At 32.2% G+C, this 20,778-nt stretch overlaps 3 protein-coding genes across 6 annotated transcripts in view; 2 read left to right on the top strand and 1 right to left on the bottom strand.

The window, feature by feature from the left end:
- The first annotated feature begins 1,890 nt into the window (after positions 1–1,890).
- On the top strand, positions 1,891–5,548 carry LOC135831303 (uncharacterized). The gene is made up of 3 exons (XM_065343687.1): positions 1,891–2,139; positions 2,222–3,127; positions 3,262–5,548. The coding sequence occupies exons 2-3, from the start codon at positions 2,266–2,268 to the stop codon at positions 5,412–5,414; spliced, it is 3,015 nt and encodes a 1,004-aa protein (XP_065199759.1). The 5' UTR covers positions 1,891–2,139; positions 2,222–2,265; the 3' UTR covers positions 5,415–5,548.
- Positions 5,549–8,993: 3,445 nt separating this feature from the next.
- Positions 8,994–14,399, top strand: LOC135831306 (UDP-glucosyltransferase 2-like). The gene is made up of 4 exons (XM_065343690.1): positions 8,994–10,467; positions 13,383–13,605; positions 13,697–13,916; positions 14,006–14,399. Exons 1-4 carry the CDS (start codon positions 9,625–9,627, stop codon positions 14,292–14,294), a joined length of 1,575 nt encoding a protein of 524 aa, XP_065199762.1. The 5' UTR covers positions 8,994–9,624; the 3' UTR covers positions 14,295–14,399.
- LOC135831296 (pleckstrin homology-like domain family B member 1) overlaps positions 14,387–20,778 on the bottom strand; it is a 113,555-nt gene continuing 107,163 nt past the window's right edge. For all 4 annotated transcript variants that reach the window (XM_065343675.1, XM_065343677.1, XM_065343678.1 and 1 more), the window contains 2 exons: positions 19,440–19,697; positions 14,387–15,830 (listed from right to left, as the gene is read on the bottom strand). In XM_065343675.1, the coding sequence (XP_065199747.1) occupies positions 15,654–15,830; positions 19,440–19,697 (435 nt within the window). In that variant the 3' untranslated portion in view covers positions 14,387–15,653. The remainder of the gene's footprint in view (positions 15,831–19,439; positions 19,698–20,778) is intronic.

The raw sequence follows: 20,778 nt of genomic DNA, 5'->3' as shown, positions 1-20,778 counted from the left end.
AACTCGTAATCACAACGATAATCCATTGAAGAACAAACTCAACATCGAAATACAGATTCCTGTGGACACCAGCACCTGTGAAAAAGACAACGAAGAAATTGCTAAACAGAAACATGATCAAGATAGTATCGCAAGAAGATTTCGACGAATACAAAAAAGAAGTGGATAAAAAAATCGAAGATTTCAAAAGCAACATCCGTGAAGAGGTGAATACAATCGTTGCAAAAGCACAAGAAGATTTCGCTTCAGTACTTGATGAACGGATAAAAATGCTGATCGAAGGAGCCAAGATCGCGATACAATCGACGATAAAGGAAACTCTGTCGTCAAATCGAGGTAATCCTTCCGAACCTGCAGTTTACATCGATCTATTCATGAGCAACGTTACATTCTTCGACGAAAACACCCGTCACCATCCGCATAAATACATGGCTCAATTTTCTAGCGCATTTATCAAAGAAATCTTCAGCATTACCACTCGCCTAATGTTATTTCGTATGTGCATTAGAATAAAGTCATCGAGATGGGATGAAAAAATACAAGAAGTTACGTCATTTACAGACACCGAAAAATTGTTTCTAGAGGTATTTTGGGACTCGGCAGCTCAACAAGAGGCGATTAACTATTTTACGATGGTAGCTGCGAACGGCGAAAACTCCATCTCCGACTACATCGAACTTGCATCCGTCTGGTACGATACGTTATCGAAGACGCATCTGAAAGAAGAACTAGCCATTGACCTAATATACATGCAATTATTACCGGAACACATTCGTCAAAAAATTAAGGGGGAAGGATTGGTCAACATAAAAGTATTCATGAATGCACTCGAATTCTTAAGGAGAAGTGAGTCTATAGCCTACCGATATAATCTATGAACTTGGTAATCGTAATGGTAATACTCTTAAACATGTCAATGTATACCTACCTATATTCATTTGTTTTGTTCATCATGTAGCCTGTTTTATTTTGAAATGAATCTAAAATGTTGCAATGAATCTAAGTAATCCATTATTACGACTCATTAATTTACTAACTTTGTACTACTCGTACTATTAAACAATCATGTCAATATACCTAAACCTATGTATTGTATATATTTGTTCATCATGTAGCCTGTTTTGTTTTGAAATTAATGTGAAATGTTGGAATGATATGATATATAATCCATTACGAGTTATGTTGATGAATTTTTTTTAAAAATAAACTATTCTAAATTTTTTCTAAGCGTTTCATGTTTTATTGGAGTACCTAGATAATTTTTTAAATAAAAGACAACAGGAAAGAAATTTTTAAATTGCGTTTTTTATTTGAATAGTAAAATTGAATCGGCAATGAAAAATAATCCAATCAACATTATTACTTACGCAAAGTTTGTGAATCAATTTTTTTTTAATCGCTTATGCATAACAATTTTAGGATTTACTTAAGTACCTACTTTATATCTAGGCAAAAATTGAACTCGAGGAAAATATCAAAAATAGATTTTAAAGGAAGCAAAACATATTGAACGAATGATGACCATGATCAATTTATTATCTCGTTAGAGACAACCAATAATGAATAAAGGAAAAAAGAACAACTAAAAACTAATAGAAAAGTTCAAAGTTAAGCACTTTGAAGATTCAAAATAGGTAAAATTCACCAATTCAAAATTGACATTTTGATTTTTCAACGAATAGGTATAAACAATAACAAATAGGTAGTCGCATAATAATAATAAATAATTTTAAAAATTCAAAATTCGAACATCAGAACTCTGGGAGTGGAAGATACGTAAACGAATTTTTTAAAAATAAAAAACAAAAAATTCAAAATTGACTAAAACAATGAAAGTGAGTAGTGTGAGTAGTTGTAAAAACTAGTGTTTTTCCTTTCATTGCATCCCACCATCCACCTCGAGCTGACAAAGTAACATATTTGAGCATCTTGTTGATGATGATAAGATAAGTAAGGAAACTGGAAAGAGCTTGACGTCCGTTGAAATTTTGTGTTGGTGGATGTATTACTGTTAAAACCTATAAAATGGACTGGATTTGCGATACCCTGTAAATATTACATCCACTATTCATCGTGTCGTTTTCTGTAACCTCGCCGAGTATAAAAATACTTCTGAAGCGCTGAACATGATTATAGCTTGTAAGTAAACTATACTTTATCAAGATTTCATTTAATATTATGGCAATCAACATGGTTTTCAATCATACTCGTATTTTCGTAGGATGCTTCAATACTAGAAATAATTCTGTGAAAAGATAAAGAATCATGTCTGCGAAGGAGTGTTGTGAAAAGTATGCACACTCGCCGGTACCAGTCACTGCAACAGAAAGTCCATATTCCAAGCACCACGATATTACGGTGAAAGTTGGCGAAGAAACTTTTCCGTTGAATCGCTTACAATTAGCTTTGGTGTCGAACTACTTCGAGAAATTATTCACCGAGTACTACGCCGAAAAAGACAGCAAACTTGTAGAAATTGGTGCCTTGGACAGCAAAACTTTTTCTACCATAGTTGATATAATCAATGGAAAGTCTCTCAGTTCGCTTATAAATGCCGACAACTACGTTTCATTATTGATGGGTATGGACTACTTGCAAATGGAAATCTTTCTGTACGATTTCAGAACGTTCATCGAGCAGTATGCGGGAGACTTACCCTTCGACCCACAAATATTCCAGTTGTTTGATTTCATTTGCTTTAATCAAAGCTACGAATATTTGAGATCGACGATTTATACTTATTTATTCCATCATATCGTGGAACTTCTGAAGTATACCGAATTTTTTCTCTTACAACTCGATGATCTTATAGACATGATTAATTCTGCACAACCCAGGTTCATCAGAAGCACATCATCGTTCGACAGATACTCGAACGCTTATGAGATGAATGTGATTAGTCAAATGTGTTCCAAATGGATTTGTCACGATGTTGAAAAAAGACGCCGTCATTTTTTAGCGCTGGTAAATGCTGCCAATTGTAGACTGTTCGAGTTTTCCTTTCAAATAAGTCGCAGTAATGCTAGCTCGGTTTTGACTCAAATAGAAGAATTTTGCAAAGAAGAAGAAATTCAGACTTGTTTTCATCAATTATTGAATTATAATGGACAAATTATTGATCCTCCTGGTAAGTTACTGTACACAAAGTGCTTGCTTTGTTTTTATGTTCTTAGTAGTTCGCACTTTATTCAGCATTTCTTCTTCCTCAACAATACCTATAAAGTTACACTAACATTTCCGTCATTACTTTCTATTTTTTAGACGTTGAACAGCCGAGAAAGCGTCGGAGGGGATATTGCCCAGAAAAGGCTAATGAGATAAATAAGAAAGAAAAATTAGCCAAATTTCTCGAAAACGGATATTTACACGATATAACGATTCAAGCTGGTGAAAAAACTTACAAACTTCATCGAGCCGTGCTGAGAAGTGCATCTTGTTATTTCGATACTCTTTTCTCTGCTGAAAACTGTGAGCCATTGGTACAATCTGAAGATGAATCACTAATTCGTAAAGGTAACAATGAACTTTATGTGACAGATTTTGGTGAAACTGCATTTGACGCGGTTGTCAAGTACATCTATTTTGACGATAAGAATATTTCGTTGAATACACATGCAGAATGTTTGGAAACACTCAGAATAGGAAAAACATTGAAAATGGGCACGTTAATAAATCAATGTTTGTCCTGGATGGAACGTAATAAGGAAACATCGAGTATTGAAGATATTCTCCAAATACTAAATTTTAATGTGGGTGATGCCTCGTTCGAGAATTTGTATTTTAAAATAATTTTTATGCACGTAAAACAATTTTTAAATTCTGAAACTGGCAAGAAGTTAACTCGAGATGAAATTTACCGGCTATGGAACGTTGCTGAAATTTTAAGATTGCGGGATTTAACCGATTATTGCAAACAGCGGATGGCAGACGATCTTCAGTCATTAAATATCGAAGATATTCTCGAAATGTTTGACGAAAAACATGGAAAAAAGGTGGTGCGTCAAATTCTCTGGGATCTTTATTGGAAGTTTTCTTTTGATAATGCTCTTTACTTATTGCGTACTAGTGAAGCATTGAAATTTGAAGAATTGACAAGGAAGTGTTTGGAATGGATTACAGAAAGTGTGAAGTCGAAAAGTCTGACTGTTGAAAATATTATCGAGGTATTGAATTTCATCGATGGGAAAGAAAAGTTCGACAACGAACGAATAGTACTTTTCTGCGAGTACATAACTGTCGCGTGGCCTGACATAAACGAAACCTTGTTCTCTACGATTTCTTGTCCCATGCTAGAGAATATACTCGCGTCGCCGTTTCTCTTTTCACATAATATCGATAACCTCCTGGATATTTGTGCGAAATGGGTATTGCACGACATAAAGAGCAGGTATTGCTTGATACCTAAAATTGCAATCGATATCAATCGTAATCGTATGGTAAACCTTGATGATCATAAAATTACCGAAGTTCCTTCAGATTTGAATAACTGCACGCAACAGATAATCAGAGATAAATTCTGTGAAATACTGCGTTCAACTTCGTTACTTCCTCATTCCGACGCAAGAAATTCAATAATGGAGGAAAAATCGATTTTTTTTTCATCTCGTATGAATCATATTATTTTGGACGTCGAATTGAACGAAATCGCATTATTGACGTCGACCTTTGTGTCTATTCTATCGATTACTTCAATCAGCGGTAATTTATTTGCACTTGGTCACTTTGACCCCAGTTTCAAAAATGTACTTCTAGTTTACAATTTATCTTCGAAGAAACTTTACTATCTGGCGGAATTGCCTTATATGGAAATTGACGGCTGTAATGGAAATGGTACGATATTAAATTGCAACGACCAAGCGTATTGTTGCTTTAGTTTAGGAGAGTCTATGTTGAGGTATTCCGTCACGTTGAATCGTTGGGAAGTGACTTTTGAATCAAAAAGTAAAATAAATTTGCCGGATGAACAGTATATTCTTTATACGAGTGATGGATCAAACCTGTATAGAGTTTTTAAAGCCAGAAGAAAGTTAGTCGCACAGACGTTGAATTTCACATCGCATTCGTGGACCTCCGTTCCAGATCTGCCTGATTTGCCGAACAAAAACGAATATCCTTTGGAAATCACAAACATTGAAAATGGTATCGCCGTATTATCGAAATCTATGGTGTATATTTTTAATCGGCAATTAGAGTCTTGGCGAAAAGTGCTTCTTCCTTTGAGAGACGAGAGGAGAGTTAGAAATGGTGACTTTCCACTTATGACTCATTATAGTAGTAGTATTATACTGTGCGCATATGATGGAAAAATGTACCAATTAGACCTGCATCATCTGCAAGAAGGATGGATTTTGATGAAAGAGACATCGTATGGTCGTTATAGTCTACAGTATGTGACCGCTATTCATCGCGCATGAGTAAATTAATTTTGAATTGAAACGTGTTCATTATGTTCAGCTTACATGATTCATGTCGTTATAATATTAGTTGTGAATCTACCTATAAGTGTTTTAATGTATTTCAAGTCAATAAAGTTCCATCTTTGTTTGAAGTGGGTTTAATGTAAATGCTGCAAGTAGGAACCTACTTCATCCGTTAGGTACTACCGGTAAAATATACATATAAATAGGTTGAGGTACCTAATATATTAATCAATTCCATAACTTCGTCAGTAGGTTTATCAAATAATGAATCCGTCAAATGATTACTCGAATATTTTAAAAGCAAATAATGAGTTTAAACACCAGTTTTAAAACTGGTGAGCGAGTATCAAGATTCAACACCTGCCAAAAAAACTTCCGAGTGTTGAATTTGAACATAAGCCCAAAGTCTAAACGTACATAAATTTTGTAGTCAATGGAATTCTTCAATATTGAAAAAAAAATGAGCACCTTCACTCAGTGAGGTCTTACGCAGCTCAGTGAAAATTGTTCCGCAACATCCCTGCAGAAATTCACCAAAATACATATAATGGGCCAAGTTTGAAAACTCCCGATCAATATTTCTTTGTAACCCCACCCCAATTTTTAAAATCAATACTGAACTCCCCCCCCCCCACCAAATAATAACCCAGAGCTTCCTCAACTTTTTTTTTTAATTTCCAGATCTTGGAACAACAGCTCCTGAAACAGACTTACTTCAAGTTCCATTAACCTCGAGCTCTCACCCAAACAGTTCAGTTTGAGTTTTTCAACGTTCTATGATTGGATTTTTTTTTTTTAAACATCCCAATTAGATTAGCTCCCAGTGCAGTAGTCTTGAGATATCAACCTCCTTTGGCTGTTGCAATCGCATGGAAAAATACTCGTAGATGTCGAAAGAATTGCATCTCGGTTTCGCACCAATTTTTTCGCAAGCTCCTTTCGATGGTGTGTCTGACTTTCGGTCCGAATCCTCCGAGAGGTGAAGGAAGATTTAAGTCTCGTAATTTTTTAACATTACTGGACCATTAGGAGATTTAAAATCAACTATTGAAATTTGAGAGCTTTCAAGGAGCAATCACAACTTTTCATAATCAGTAGGTAAGTACTTAAAACTTGAATTTAAACATCTTTTGTAGGCATAAGGGTCTCTCGATGGCCAATTTTGATTGAAATTTTGAAGAAGAAAAAAAATCGAATTCTAAACAAAATATTGATTGTTATTAATTTGATTGCGTTGAGATCTAATGTTGGTTTATTTTTTAGATTCTATTCCTTTGCCTCGCACCCCCCAACTTTACAATCACGAAATAACCAGTCGGTTGTTAAGGTTCTCTATCAATGGCAGTTTCTTCAAGTAGGTACTTATTTATTTATTTTTTCATCTCTCCTTACAATTTACATGAAGGAATCGATACAGGATTCCAAAATACACCATCTGCTAAAATTTCAAATGCTGAAACTCTTTATCGATTTTTGGCGAATTTTTAAAAATTCAAATTTGATTCAAAAATACCTACACGGGAAAAAGTCAAAATTTCACCACATTGGCATAGCAAGCAGAAATGTGGTTTATGTCCCATTTCAGATCTTCAGAGTCGATTGGTGATGGTTTCGAACCGTTCTTGAGTCATTGCTTGGTGGACCTTGGTATTCTTCAGTTGAAAAAACAAACAAACAAACAAACAAAACTGTAGGTAAGTGTAGGATGAAAATGGAATTCAGCACGTCTACAAGCCAATAGACCGATTTAGGAACATATTTTCAATTTTTTTTGTGTCATTTCAAATTCAAGACTTTTTTTAGCAATTCTTTTTGAAAAAAATTAAAAAATCCACCGGAGGCTCCAGAACGGGTTTTAATCATTACCAATCGACTCAGAAGGTCAATGATAGGGTGCATGTTCAAAACAATTTCAACATTTTTTGTTCGCGAAAATGCGAACGATGATTTTTTTTCAAAAATGATTGCTGAAGAAAATTTTGAGTTTGAACGGAGAAAAAAACTTTTGAAAATGTGTGCCTAAATCGATCGAATGGGTCACAAAGGTACCTAGCTTAAGCTAGTAAATCCGAGTTGATAGGTACTGAATTTAATTTTCACCTCGCTTACAGCGTTTTTTTTTTTTTTTAAATCTGAATTCTGAAGATTTGAAAATCTGCTGGAGGCTCCAGAACAGTTCGAAATCATCACCAATCGACTCAGAAGGTCGGAAATTGAATATAATCAAAATTTTAGTCTTTTATATCAATGTGATAAAAAAAATTATTTTTGTTTCAAATGAAAAATCCATTGTTAGATCAAAATATGAAATTTTCAAATACATAATTAGGTATTTTGATTTCAATAAGGTACTAACTTTGTGACTCTTATGAAGTTACGACAGAGATTGTATGCATTTTTTCGACAGTATAGGTACCTACCATACTTTCTTTTTCGTTTTTTGTACCAGTTGTTTTTTTTTAAATCAATAAAAGTTTAACGTCGGTGTTTAGCACAAACTTGCAAAAAATTAATTTCCAAAAAAATACTTCGAATCGAGGAAGGAAGTTTTTGCGTACATGGAGGAAAGCATTTCAAAAAAGTTGTGAATTTCGGATCTCAAAAATTCAAGTCCAATGAAGGTAAATTATTATAAGGTTCATCAGTACTCTCGTGATTTGATTTTTAGATCGCTACCTCACACCCTTAACCACCCGAAAAAAAAATGAAATTTCAATATTTTTGTTCGAAATTCCAATCTTTGGCTGTTCTTAACCAAATCGTTTCACCATATCAAGAACACTATTTATAGAAATTTTTAAAAATTTATTCAACTTTTGGATTTTTGGTGAATTTTTGAAACAAAAAACAAAAAACTTACTTACGTAAAATTTTCAATTTTTTTCATTGAAAAAAAAAAAAAAATTAAGGCAACTCTGGAGCTTTTGGTGGTATTTCAATTTCTTCTAGAAATTTTAAAATGTTCATGAGAGGGCATAAACACCACTGCAAACATTTCCATAACTGACCCTTGACAAAGTCTTTGTATTAATTAAGAAGGTAGGTATGTAAAGAAAATTAGTTAAAAATTCGCTTGAAAATCATCGAAAAACGAGCATAATTTTTAAGAAAAATTGCGATTTCATTACTGTTGTAGGGTTTAATAGGATATAATGTGTACTTGTATTATAAAATTTTAGAGCCATGTACAGATCAACTTTCACTGTTCAATTTTTAATTCGCTGGTCAAGGTCAAATCACCATTCTTAAACGTCTATGTATGTCCCTGCTCTATTCCTACGTATTTCTCTACCTTCATATTTACCTATTATTCTGTTAAATGGTTCAGCAAAATTTTCTCGTTTTGATAATGAGGGGTTCAATTTTAGTAATCTCATCACGTAGCATGTATACTTACCTATTTGCAATTTTGCGACGATAAAAAAAAAGACATGCATAGATATATCATTAAAATTTTCTCAGCAAATTATACGCGCTCATTATAATTTCAGATATAAATACCTACATTAAGACTAGATTCAAGTGTACGCAAAGCAAACATTCTTGGGAAAAATCACGCAACCATCTCATTTGCTACAAGTTCATTGAAATGTATTATGCAGTTCTATAGTTGAAACAGCAAAACATTGATTGAAATTTTTAGTTGAAAAAAAATTATCTACGGTACTTGATTTCATTCATTTTTTAAAAAGTGGTGGTACTCATTCATTCGTGTAAAATATTTAAGATACTTATGTGTAGTGTAAATACCAAAATAACTTTGAACGTTCAAAGGCTTGATTCATTTAAATCTGTGTTCTGTTCTTTTAAGTGAACTAATATTATGCATCTCGTTATCTAACGTTGTTTCGTATTTATTGGTGCATCATTGATCATTTTCGTGTTGTATTTGAAATCCAATGGGCCAAGTATCGATTTATTTTAAACTAAAGTGATAGGTACCTATATTTACGGAACCAACTGCCAATTAAATTGAAGAATATGAAGAAAACTAAAACGAGATATCTGAAATAAGTGTAATATTGAAGTACCAGTACCAAATATTCCTAATACGTGAATACAGGAACAGTCAATGCGACCTATGAAATGAGATAAGCCATTGAAAAGCCTCAGGATTTAAATCAACGTCCATACAGATAGACAATTGAAAATTCTCAGTACTCAAATCAACGTCTAAAATTAAACAATTAATCTAACCTCGAAAATGTATTGCAAAATGTTTCTTCATTCCACTGTTTCTATTCTAATTTCGATTTTTCTAAACACAGTCTTGATAGTAGAATCTGCTAAAATACTGGGGATTTTCGTATTACAAAGCAAAAGCCACCATTCAATTAATCAACCAATCGTCAAAGGTTTAGCAGCTAGAGGTCACGAGGTCACTATTATCAGTCATTTCAAATCAAACGAATCGATACCAAACTACAGCGAGATTTTACTGCCGAATAGTCTTCAGGACTTCATTGACGCTATCTCTATCGAAGATAGCGTCAACTTTTCAGGACTATGGAATTACATCGCGGCTGTTCGCGGTATAGAAAGTTCATCCTGTGATCAAGTTTTCGGTTTAGATTACGTAAAAAAATTGATTAATTCGAACGAAAAAAAGATAGATTTAATTATCGCCGAAGTTTACCATTTACAATGTTACCATTTACTAGCGTATAAATTAAATGCACCCTTGGTACTGGTTTCGCCACCGAGTATTCTTACTGGAGTGGATTACTTCGTTGGTAATCCATATAATCCGTCTTTTACGCCGGTTGTTGTCAGTATGTTTACGACAGAAATGAGTTTTATGCAACGAGTCGAGAATGCGTTTCAATACGTTGCGCTGTATTGGTACCAAATTTACAAGTTTAACGAAAATATGGATAAGTATGCTCGAGAAGTTTTCAATATGGAGTTACCGCCGAGTGAAGAGTTGAATAGAAGAACTGCTTTGGCGTTTTATAATAACCATTTCAGTTTCATCGCCAGACCGAAATCTCCTAATGTGATTGATATTGCTGGAATACATATCAAGGAGCCGAAGAAATTACCGAAGGTGAGTCCTCATTCAAGTTCATACTAATTGTTTTAAATATATAATTATGAAAAAAAAATGTGCTGATCAAGCACTGCCTTTTATGCAACGTGTTTTGTGTAGGATAAAAGAAAGGTAGGTACTTTTTTTTTTTTTTTTTTTGTATTCAGCAGAATTTTAGATGGAGCTCACGTACCTAATTTTTCCTGCAAGGTTAATAGAAAAATCTGGAGATAATCACGTGTTTAGGAAAACGTAGTCCAAAGTTGACAATTGTTTGCAATTATTTTGAAATTTTCATCTCAACAAATGAAAATATTCAAACCACACAAAAAAAATCGAAAGAACGTTTTTAAGTTTTTGAAGCTTGAAAATTGTAAATTGAATGAAATTTTCAGCAAATCGAAAATTGTTGAGCTTCAAAAACTTTTTAAATTTTAGAGTAAGAAAAAAAATAATTACAACAGATGAATTTGTATATTTTTTGACGTAATATTCAATTCCGCATTTATTTTTTCAATCGTAATTTTTTGAAATAAAACATCTTTTGTAGCCCCTTCAATTTGCAAATTATACAAAAAGTCATAATGGATAATTTTGTTCATTTTTCAAAGTACTACCGACCCTCATGGTCAAAATTGAATTATTGGCTCTCAGATTTTGAAAACGTATTTTGCTCCTTCAATTTTCAAAATAGGCAACTTGTTCGTCTTACATTTTTGTTTTACTCATTTACTCGTACCCGGTTTATACAAATCTGATGTTTGTACACCACTCTCCGAACACCCTGTGTATCTGTATACCTAATACAAAATGACAGATACATTTTTAAACCAGACAAAGCTAAATCGAAAGAGCATGCAAAAATACATCACCAACCAAATTTCAGGTGCTAAAATGCATTTCTCGATTTTTAGTGATTTTCAGTTTCAAAAATCAAAGGCTCAAAAAATTTGGAAAAAATCAAAATTTTACCAGATTGACCTAGAAATTTTAAATTTAACACGCACCATATTTTCGACCCTTCAAACCAACTGGAAACGGTTGAGAATTGTTTCGAGCAGGTTCTGGATGAGCTTCTAACGAAATTTTCAAGTTGTAGGTACATGTAATTTTCACAAAATTCTACCTCGTAAAGTTGAATATCAAAATATTACTTTATGGGTACCGTATTTTAACATGCTGAGTCGATTGGAGGTAATTTCAAGACATTTTGGAGCTTCCAGAAATTTTTTTTAAATTCCAGTTCTTCAAAAAATGTCGTAAAATCTGCAGAAATGAATTTTAGCACTTATAAGTATAAGCCTATTTAGAGCATGTTAGTGGCTCACTTGACCAATTACGCACTAATTTTATAAAATTGATTTCAGTCTGTTCAGGACCGAAATTTTTTTTAATTTTCACCTATAAAATCGCTGGAGAAATACACAATTTTTGAAAACAGAAGTTGTTTTTGAAAAAGTTGTGTGTAATTAATTGGTTGAGTAGATCACCAATGTAAGCACCAAACTCATTTATACGTGCTAAAGTCAATTTGGTCAGTTTTTATGACACTTTGAAAATCTGAAATCTCCAAAACTTAACCGGAAGCTCCAGAACGGCTAGAAACCGATTAATCATCTCCAATTGACTAGACAAATTGAAATTAGGGTTTAAAGTAAATTTTAGTTCAGCTTTTGAACTTTAATGGGTAAAATTTTGTAAATTAAGTTGCTACTTTCAAAAATCTGTTGGAGGCTCCAGAATCGTTAAAAATGGTTCGAAGCCATTTCCAATCGATTTGAAATGTCATAAAATTGAGTACATACCAAATTTCAACTTTTCAGGTCAATTATGTAAAATTTTGATTTTTTCCATTTTTGATACAAATTTTGTTTTTTTAAATTCATAAATTTTTTCTTCATAATAAGCATTTGTGGATTGTAAGAAAATAATAATTCGACAACTTATTTTGAATAACAGTAATGTTACCTACCTATACCTACCTACAGTACCTACCAGATTCCAAAATTATTCTGAATTCATTTTGAAAGATTAATTAATTCAACGATGAAATCGCAATTTTAAAAATACATTGTTATTTTCCTATGCTAAAGTAGGATAACTATAATGGCTTGTTAATTAGGTAACTTGATTAAAAATTTAATGAATTAGTCTGTTTGATGGCGAACTTAATCGTAAATAATTTAAATTAGGGATTTTTCAATGTAATATAAATTTTAATAGCGATATTACATGCATATTTTTACTGATAAATGAATATTTAACAGCCAAATCTTCGATTTTGATGAGAAAATGCAATTTTATCCTTGAGAATAACAATTTATTTTGTTTAATTTGGAGTTGTTGGTTGTGAATTTGAGTTTAGCTTTGAGCTGGTAATTTGTTGACAAGATATCAGGTCATTTTTATTGTCTGAGTGGCCAAAAAAACTAATTTTTTCAAAAAAAAAAAGAAAGAAAACATCATTTGAGCTCAAATCCAGTTGATTTGATTCATTTGTGTAGATTTTTCGGAACTGTTGTCTATAAACAGGTAGTGAGAGGAGTTCACGTCTTTCTTTTACTTACACTTTTTATCAAACAAAATTGTGAATATATTTTTTTTCATTCAAGTATTTATACTTAATTAAGTAGGTATAATTACTTAGGTATCTACCTAAATAAAAATATTTTTTGAAAAAATTCAAATACTTGAATTTTATATTTTATTTTGACGAATTTAAGTTTTCATTTTTCAAATTTCAATATCAATTTTTTTACCCAAGTAAATTATCAATTTTTAGATCTAACAGTTTTATTTCTTCCTTTGAAGTCTTCAAATTTATTCCAAGATCCAATCTCTGAGTTCTATCATCTGACCAATACATGGTTTGAGATTAACATCGTTCAACGATCCTTTTGCAATATACACCAAGTATTTCTCAACTTCCACAGGATATAGAAGATTTCATCGAAAACTCACCCCAAGGCGTAATCCTGTTTTCTTTCGGTACCACTATCAAAGCAAGCAGTATATCTGCTGAAAAACTCCAAGTGATCAAAGAAGCATTTTCTTCAATCCCTCAAAGGATCCTTTGGCGAGTGAACGAATTAAACATAACCGATGTCCCAACCAATGTCAAATTAGGCAAATGGTTCCCCCAAAGAGACATTCTAGGTACCTATATTAGAAAATCAATTACTTACTCAATAATAATTAATCGAAACCTCACGTCAGAAATTTATCAAAAACCCATTCACTATTCCAGAACATAAAAACGTTATCGCCTTCATCAGCCATTGCGGTTTATTCGGAACCATGGAAGCTATTCACACAGCCACTCCAGTCATTGGAATACCTTTCATGTTCGATCAAGTTCAAGATGCCAACATCTTAGTCGAAAAAGGAGTCGGTGTCTACGTGGATTATCACACCATGGACAAAACTACCCTCACAGATGCCATTAAAGAAGTTATAACCAACACCAAGTACGTCTAATTCAATTCAATTCTCAAAATATTCTCTTTCCTCGTGATTTTCAATTTCCATTCTATATACAAATTTTTTTCATTTCCAGATATCGTGAAAATATGCAAAAGTTATCAAAAATATTCAGAGATAGGCCAATAGCTCCTCTAGACGAAGCCTTATATTGGTCCGAATACGTTTTAAAATATAAAGGAGCTCCTCATATGAGAACTACAGCGGCAGATATGCCATTATACCAATACTTACTCTTGGATGTGATTTTATCAGTCATATGCCTTTTCTTAGCTGTGATATATTCACTCAAATACTTATTTAAAGTCATCATTTCAACGCTATGTGACCGGAATCCAAAGAAGAAGAAAAATAAAACGTATTAAAGCTCAAGAACGTGAACCTGTATACGATATTAATGTAATTTAGTTACCCCAAAATCAAAAATTTCCTATTAGTAATAAATAAAAAATTCCACTCCCTATTTAAAATATTTATTAAAACAGTTTAATTACAGATATAACATCGATGAAAAAAAAGAAAAAAGAAAAAAAAACCTAATTAAAATGCAAACTACGAAAGAACAGAAAAAAAATATAAAATACAAATAACAATGCTTCCTTACCTAAATAAATATGCACTTTACACATACTCTACCATTATCTATGTTACCTAAATTCGAAACGAAATTTTAATAACTGAGTTTAGTATTTAATAAACGATAAAATTAATACTGACGTTAACCTACACGCGACGATTATTCACCTTGAATGCATCCGAACAAATTAGGTATGGTAAACACATAAGATGATTACAGGTAAAATTATATTATTACACGTAATCCATCAGCAGTCGTATTCCATCGTGATGATGAAAATTTAAAACTCTAGTAAAATAAATTAAAATTAAAACTCCTAAAAAATCCAAAGATGATTTTCGAATAAAAAAATTACCAAAAAAAAAATTGGTATGATGGTAAATTTTTTAAAACAAAAAATTAAAATCGAATACACAACCACGTCGAATAATCGTTCAAAATCCAATATAAATTTTTTAAAAAATATTAGAAAGTGTAAAAAAAAGTTTCTTAAATAATTGACAACAACGATCATTGAAGCTCGAAATTAAGACACTGTCGAGTTTTAAAACGTATTCTCCAAAAAAATACTACGTTCGTTGGTAACTTTACAAATTAATAAAATGCAATTCGTATTTTGAAAAATTATTTTAAAAAAGGAAAAAAAACACCGGGTTTTATTAAACGATCGTATACTCTAAAAATGAGTAATTTAAAACGCAACTAGTTGAAAAAAAAAGAAGAAAACTGCTGCCTCGCATTTGAATCATTTTTGAAACACGACGACGAGCAGTTTTTTCCACGACTAAATATTGAACATACAACGTCAAAATTTTATTTAAAAAAAAAAAATCAACGAAATTTAGGTCATTTGCAAAAAATATCTAAAATCGCGTATTCAAAATGGCCTCTCACTGTCACTCTCAAAATGACAGTCGTAACGATAGGTAAGCTTACAAATGTGTTGAAAAAAATGTTTAGAGTGACTCACCCTATTAAACGAAAAACGAAAACGAAAAAAAAAATTATAAAGGTTAAAAATGGAAGTGCGGTTTAAAACCATATGACTTATTAAAATTCGTCAATATAAATCTACACAATATAGAAATACTTTGATTAAAAAAACAAAGAAGAAAAATACAACACTCCACGATGCATTCGTAATTTTTCAAGCATCTTGAAAAGTTTCAACTTCGGTGGCCAGCACATCGAACCATATCCTCATCGCTTCGATCGAGGGAGCTAGAAGATAATACACTCGTTCGGTGCTTTTAACGATAAAGGTCGCCTGAGGATTCGGAGATCTAATGGAATTCGTGTTGTCGATGCATAAATCTAGTAAACCCTGCACAAACAAACGAAAAAAAAACAAAGAATTAGCATCAAAATTATTACTCGGGTAGTTTTTTTATTTGATGGTTCGATGCGCTAGGAAAAAATATGTACACACAACTATCGTCATTTGGCAAGTGTGATCTGTACTCTGTTTCTATATAGTTTGGTTTGTTGGCTTAATTTAAATTTATGCGAAAGAAAAGAAAATGTGTACTCGAAATAAGGGCGCTTAATTAAAGTTTTTTTTTCGACGGTCATTTTTTTATCATCGTCCTACGTTGCTCCTTTATAGTAAGCGTGTTTAACTCACGTACGTACTTACGTAGGTATCGTAGTTTGAGAAATAAACCCGCGTGCAAGTTCGATAATTATTATGGTATTTTTAGATCTATTTCAGAGCGCAAGTGAACAAAATATACCAGCTTAAATTGAGCTGAAACGATGCGAATCGAGTGATGGCTGATGAGAAGGAAGACGAGTATGAGGGGGGGGGGGGATTATTTTTTTGAGCCTAGAAGCCTATTTGAGGTGATTTATTCAATGTTTCGAGGAAGTAAAAATAAAAAATCCAACACTTTCTATAATTTTATTGATATTCCAAAAAATGAAAATCAAATCTTGTAAAATATTTTCAATTGAGAGAATTTGTGAAATTTAGTACCAAGATGATAGGACAAGTAATTCTCTTTTCCCTCCAGTATTCCTTCCTTTGATGGAGATAATATCAATTTGAAATTGGTGCTTAAAACATTTTAGCTTTCATTTTTGGAAAATTACTCTTAAAAAACATTTTAAAATATCGAATTCATAAAAAAAAATGAAAATGAATTGTTGCATTACTACCAAATAATAAGGCATTAAAGTTCAGAATAGAGAAAGTAAAATATTTTGTTTTCCATTTTTTGGAGTTTGAAACTCATATTGAGCCAAATTGACCTCAAAGAAATCAGTTCTTATGTTCACGAATTTTCAAGTATTTTTAAGAAAAGTCTAAGTCATTTTTTTTTTTTTTTTTTTAATCGAGAGAAAAAAGATTACACAAAAAATACCCCAAACGACAAAAAAATTATTGAACCAAACAATACGCTATGGTGCAAAATTTCAGAAGCTGAATTTCATTTATCAATGTGCAATCCTCCAGAGAACTAGAAAAAATGAATAGGAAAGGAAATCGAGAGAAAAAATAAATGTTAAAATTACGAAGATTGATTTTAAAAATGGAAAAAGCAGCACTTTTTAGACAAATTCTGACAAACGTTAGGACTTTTTGACAATTTTTTCAAAATCTGTACTTTCAGACCATTTCGGCATAAAACATAATTTCTTGGATAACATCAAAAAAAGGCCTTTGCAGTTTGCCCACAATATTTTGTCAAAAAAGTACCTAGAAATTGCTTGACAAAAGTTGGGATTTTTTAATAATTTAAAAAAAAAAATAAACTTCTGTACAATTTTGGCGAAAATGAGACTTTTTTGATAATTGTTCTGGCGATAACATTTTTTGAACATTTTGCTAAGAAGCAGGTGCTGTTTTGGCAATTTTTACAAAAAATCAAAATTTTTTTGATAATTTTGGCGAAAAATAGGAATTTTTTAAATTTTGACCCACAACAGAGTTTTTTGTTTATTTTTGCAAAAGAATATTAGGGCTTAATTTCTTGATAACGTCAGAAGAAAATGTATTTTTCGACAATTAATTACGACCAAAAAAAGTGCTTTTTCGGTTTTAGAGAAAATTGTTATAAAAGAGGTAAAAATGAAACTGATTGACTTGGCACCTTTCAAAATCCTTAAGCCATTGAAAAAATTGTCATAAAAAAGATGAAAATTAAATTCGATACGCGAACTGGGATTGGCTGATGGCTGACTTTGAGACTTCTCGGATCAGTAACAAAATCCATACTTGTTTTTATAGCATTTTCCAAGAATTACAAAATTCAAAAAAAATGTAGGGTCAAGAGTCAAAACCTCAAAGAAATCATCTCTACAGCCCCCTTCTATTGTACGTCGCAATTTTGTACCTTTACATATGTCAGTTTGGAGCTCCTACAGACTGTTCAAAAGGTCCAAAAAAAAAAAACATGGTGTCTAACAAAATTTCAAAATGCAAAAACATGACTCCAGCAGTTCATTTCAGCAGGAAATTTTTCACAAAGTTCACAAATTATCGGGGGGGGGAGGAGGAGATCAAAATTTGTCATCTCAATTTTTCGTTTTTCAAAATATTTTCGGACATTTCAGTAATTTTTTGAGAAGGGACAAAACACTTTTCTAGTTTCAATTTTTTGTTCAACAATTTTTCAACTTTTTTAGGATGGGAAATGAATAATTTAAAATCGAACTGAAAAATTTTAACCCCGAAGATGAATTTTTATCATTCAAGTATAATAAAAAACATGTAAATAATATTTAAAAAACATTTTAATTTTTTTACTAATTGGGTGGAAAAAAAGAATTTTAAAATTATCCAACAGGTGGTAATATTTTTTAAATGTTTTTCTTTTTTTTTTAGAAATTTTGAAAAAAGAAAAAATTAATCAATAAAAGCGTTGAAATTTGACTGAAAAAAAAAGAAAAAAGGAGCAGGACTTTAGCAGGACAAGCAGAACTGTTATACATTCTGAAAAATGTAAAAAAAATAATAACCCGAAATCGACTTTTCTGATCATTGAAATGTAGTCAAATAGGGTTAGAAGTCTGAAAACTTCGACAGGCACATCAGTGAGTCTTCCTCAAGGATCGTTGTAAATTTGAGCCTCCTTCCCTGATTAATTTATATGTATACAATGGCATTAGTCTGTTCCAGGCACAAAAATCGACTTCTTTAATCCTGAAAAAAGGTGCGAATTCGGGCCACTCAAGGAGGGGGGAGGGGTAGAGGGTCAAAAACAAGAGGAAAATCAAGTTTTTTCAAGCTTAAAATGATTGGGGGATGACTTAAGATGCTAAAATTTGAATACGTTGGTCACAGTAAAGGTACTTCTTTGTGGTGGTATCATTTTTTACCATCTTCAGTCATTTGAATCCTTACTATGGACCTTTAAAAAAATGGCGTTTCTGTAATTTAGCAACTTTGACCCTTCCTATACCAAGGGTCAAATCTGCCTCTCAAAACAACCCTACTCCTGAAGTTTAACCTCATTTGACCCATCAGAACAAATGTTAATTTGTGAATTGTGAAATGTTGATCAACCTTAGGCTTTTCAATTTTGATTACTAATTTTGAATTTTCAATATTTCCCCGGATTTTTTCAAAGTGATACGAGCCCTCGAAATTTATCAATTGGCAAAAAATTTTCAATCTTAAAAATCTGCCAATATGTAAATTGTTGTTTTTGTGAAGATCAAAACAAGCATTCAGCAAAAATTTAAAAGCTGTTGGCAAATTTTAAACTCATTTTCCCTCAAAGTTCATTTTTTAAAAATTGAACGTAAACAAAATTTAAACAAAATCAGAACACCCATTTCAGCCCTTTTGATGGCAATTTTTTTCAAAAATCCACTGGAAACTCTGAAAGGCTCGAAAACAGCCACCTAGGTTAAATAGCTCATTTTCCGGACACCCAGTGGCCAGTACACTCAAAAATAAAAATAAACGAACGTAAACTTCTACACTTACTTGGAAATAGGCGCCTCCTTTCAGCTTCTTCTCGCTCTTATCGCTATAATACGTAAAGGAACACTTCTTGCGATCGAACACGAACCAGCGTTTATTCCACGTTCTGAATTTGGTCGTCATCTTTTGCAGATACCCTCTACACGAGGTTTTATCCACGAATACCTGAGGACAATGATCCAACTGGTGGCCTGCACTTTCGATATGTTGACGTAAATCCAACGAGCCTCTTTTATACGCCGAATATCTCGATTCTGGTCTCTGTGAATCACAAAAAAATGGATAAAAAATCGTTCTTTCAAAAATAATGTATGTAGGTAAGTACTTATGATCTATTACGTTTATTTTTGATATCAAAAAAAAAATCTAAACCAATAAGACATTATTTTCTACAAGCAAGGTTCTCACATCGACAAAATACTAAATGCGGAAAAGAATGTAGCACGATTAATTAACTCAGCGGGCTGTGGATTCGGGCCAAACTTCCTTTAAAATTAATCTCAACTGCAGCTAAAAATCTCATCGTGATGATCATCTTTATAAAAATCGTTTGTAAATACACAGCGTTTAATTTTTACGCATCACACAAGGTGACGCCCGATTGCGAATTTGCAACTGTTGTAGACTTGTAGATGAATTTCTCTCTCCATTCTACACCCTCCTTATACCCTCTTCCATTCGTACAAATGCAACCATAAGTATTCATTTCTTGACAATATTGTTCTTCACTTGTCTAAACAACGTAGTTTTCTCTTTAAATATCAACCGTGTAATGTTAATTTCAAAAAAAGAGAAGAAAATTGTAGGAGTTATAAATCATCAACGAAAACTCTGAAAAAATATATATTTTTTATGGTCGGCTCATTGTTTACTACTTTACCTTTTTCCCACCATTTTTTTCATTTTTTTTTTTTTTTTTTTTTTTTTGTAGTGATATGCCAGATTTTTTCTGTCACATTTTCTACACATCACAACAGATGCGGAAATTTGGCAATATTTTTGCACTATATGAAAATTTATCAACTTAAACATATCGTCCAGTTGAGCGCGCGTATAAAATTTATATTTGAGGCGTACGATATGCTTATGCATTTTTCGTTTACGTAAGTGAACTATATAAATGATACGACGACGTTTAATGAGATGCCTATTAAAATATTATGTACAACGTACGTAGAGTTTTATTGCATTAACGTAGTGTTATTCGTTGCGATATTCGACAAACACTTTATCTACGAATTTACGAATTAAAATAAAAGAAAAAAACAATAATAAAAACAATAACAACAAATCATTCAACGATTACAAGAACACATTGTGATGAACATAATTTTTATAATTT

This window comes from Planococcus citri, chromosome 1, assembly GCF_950023065.1.
Source record: "Planococcus citri chromosome 1, ihPlaCitr1.1, whole genome shotgun sequence".
NCBI classification, from domain to species: domain Eukaryota; kingdom Metazoa; phylum Arthropoda; class Insecta; order Hemiptera; family Pseudococcidae; genus Planococcus; species Planococcus citri.
The sequence above is the reverse complement of the archived record's forward strand: the minus strand, read 5'-3'. Positions and strand labels throughout refer to the sequence as shown.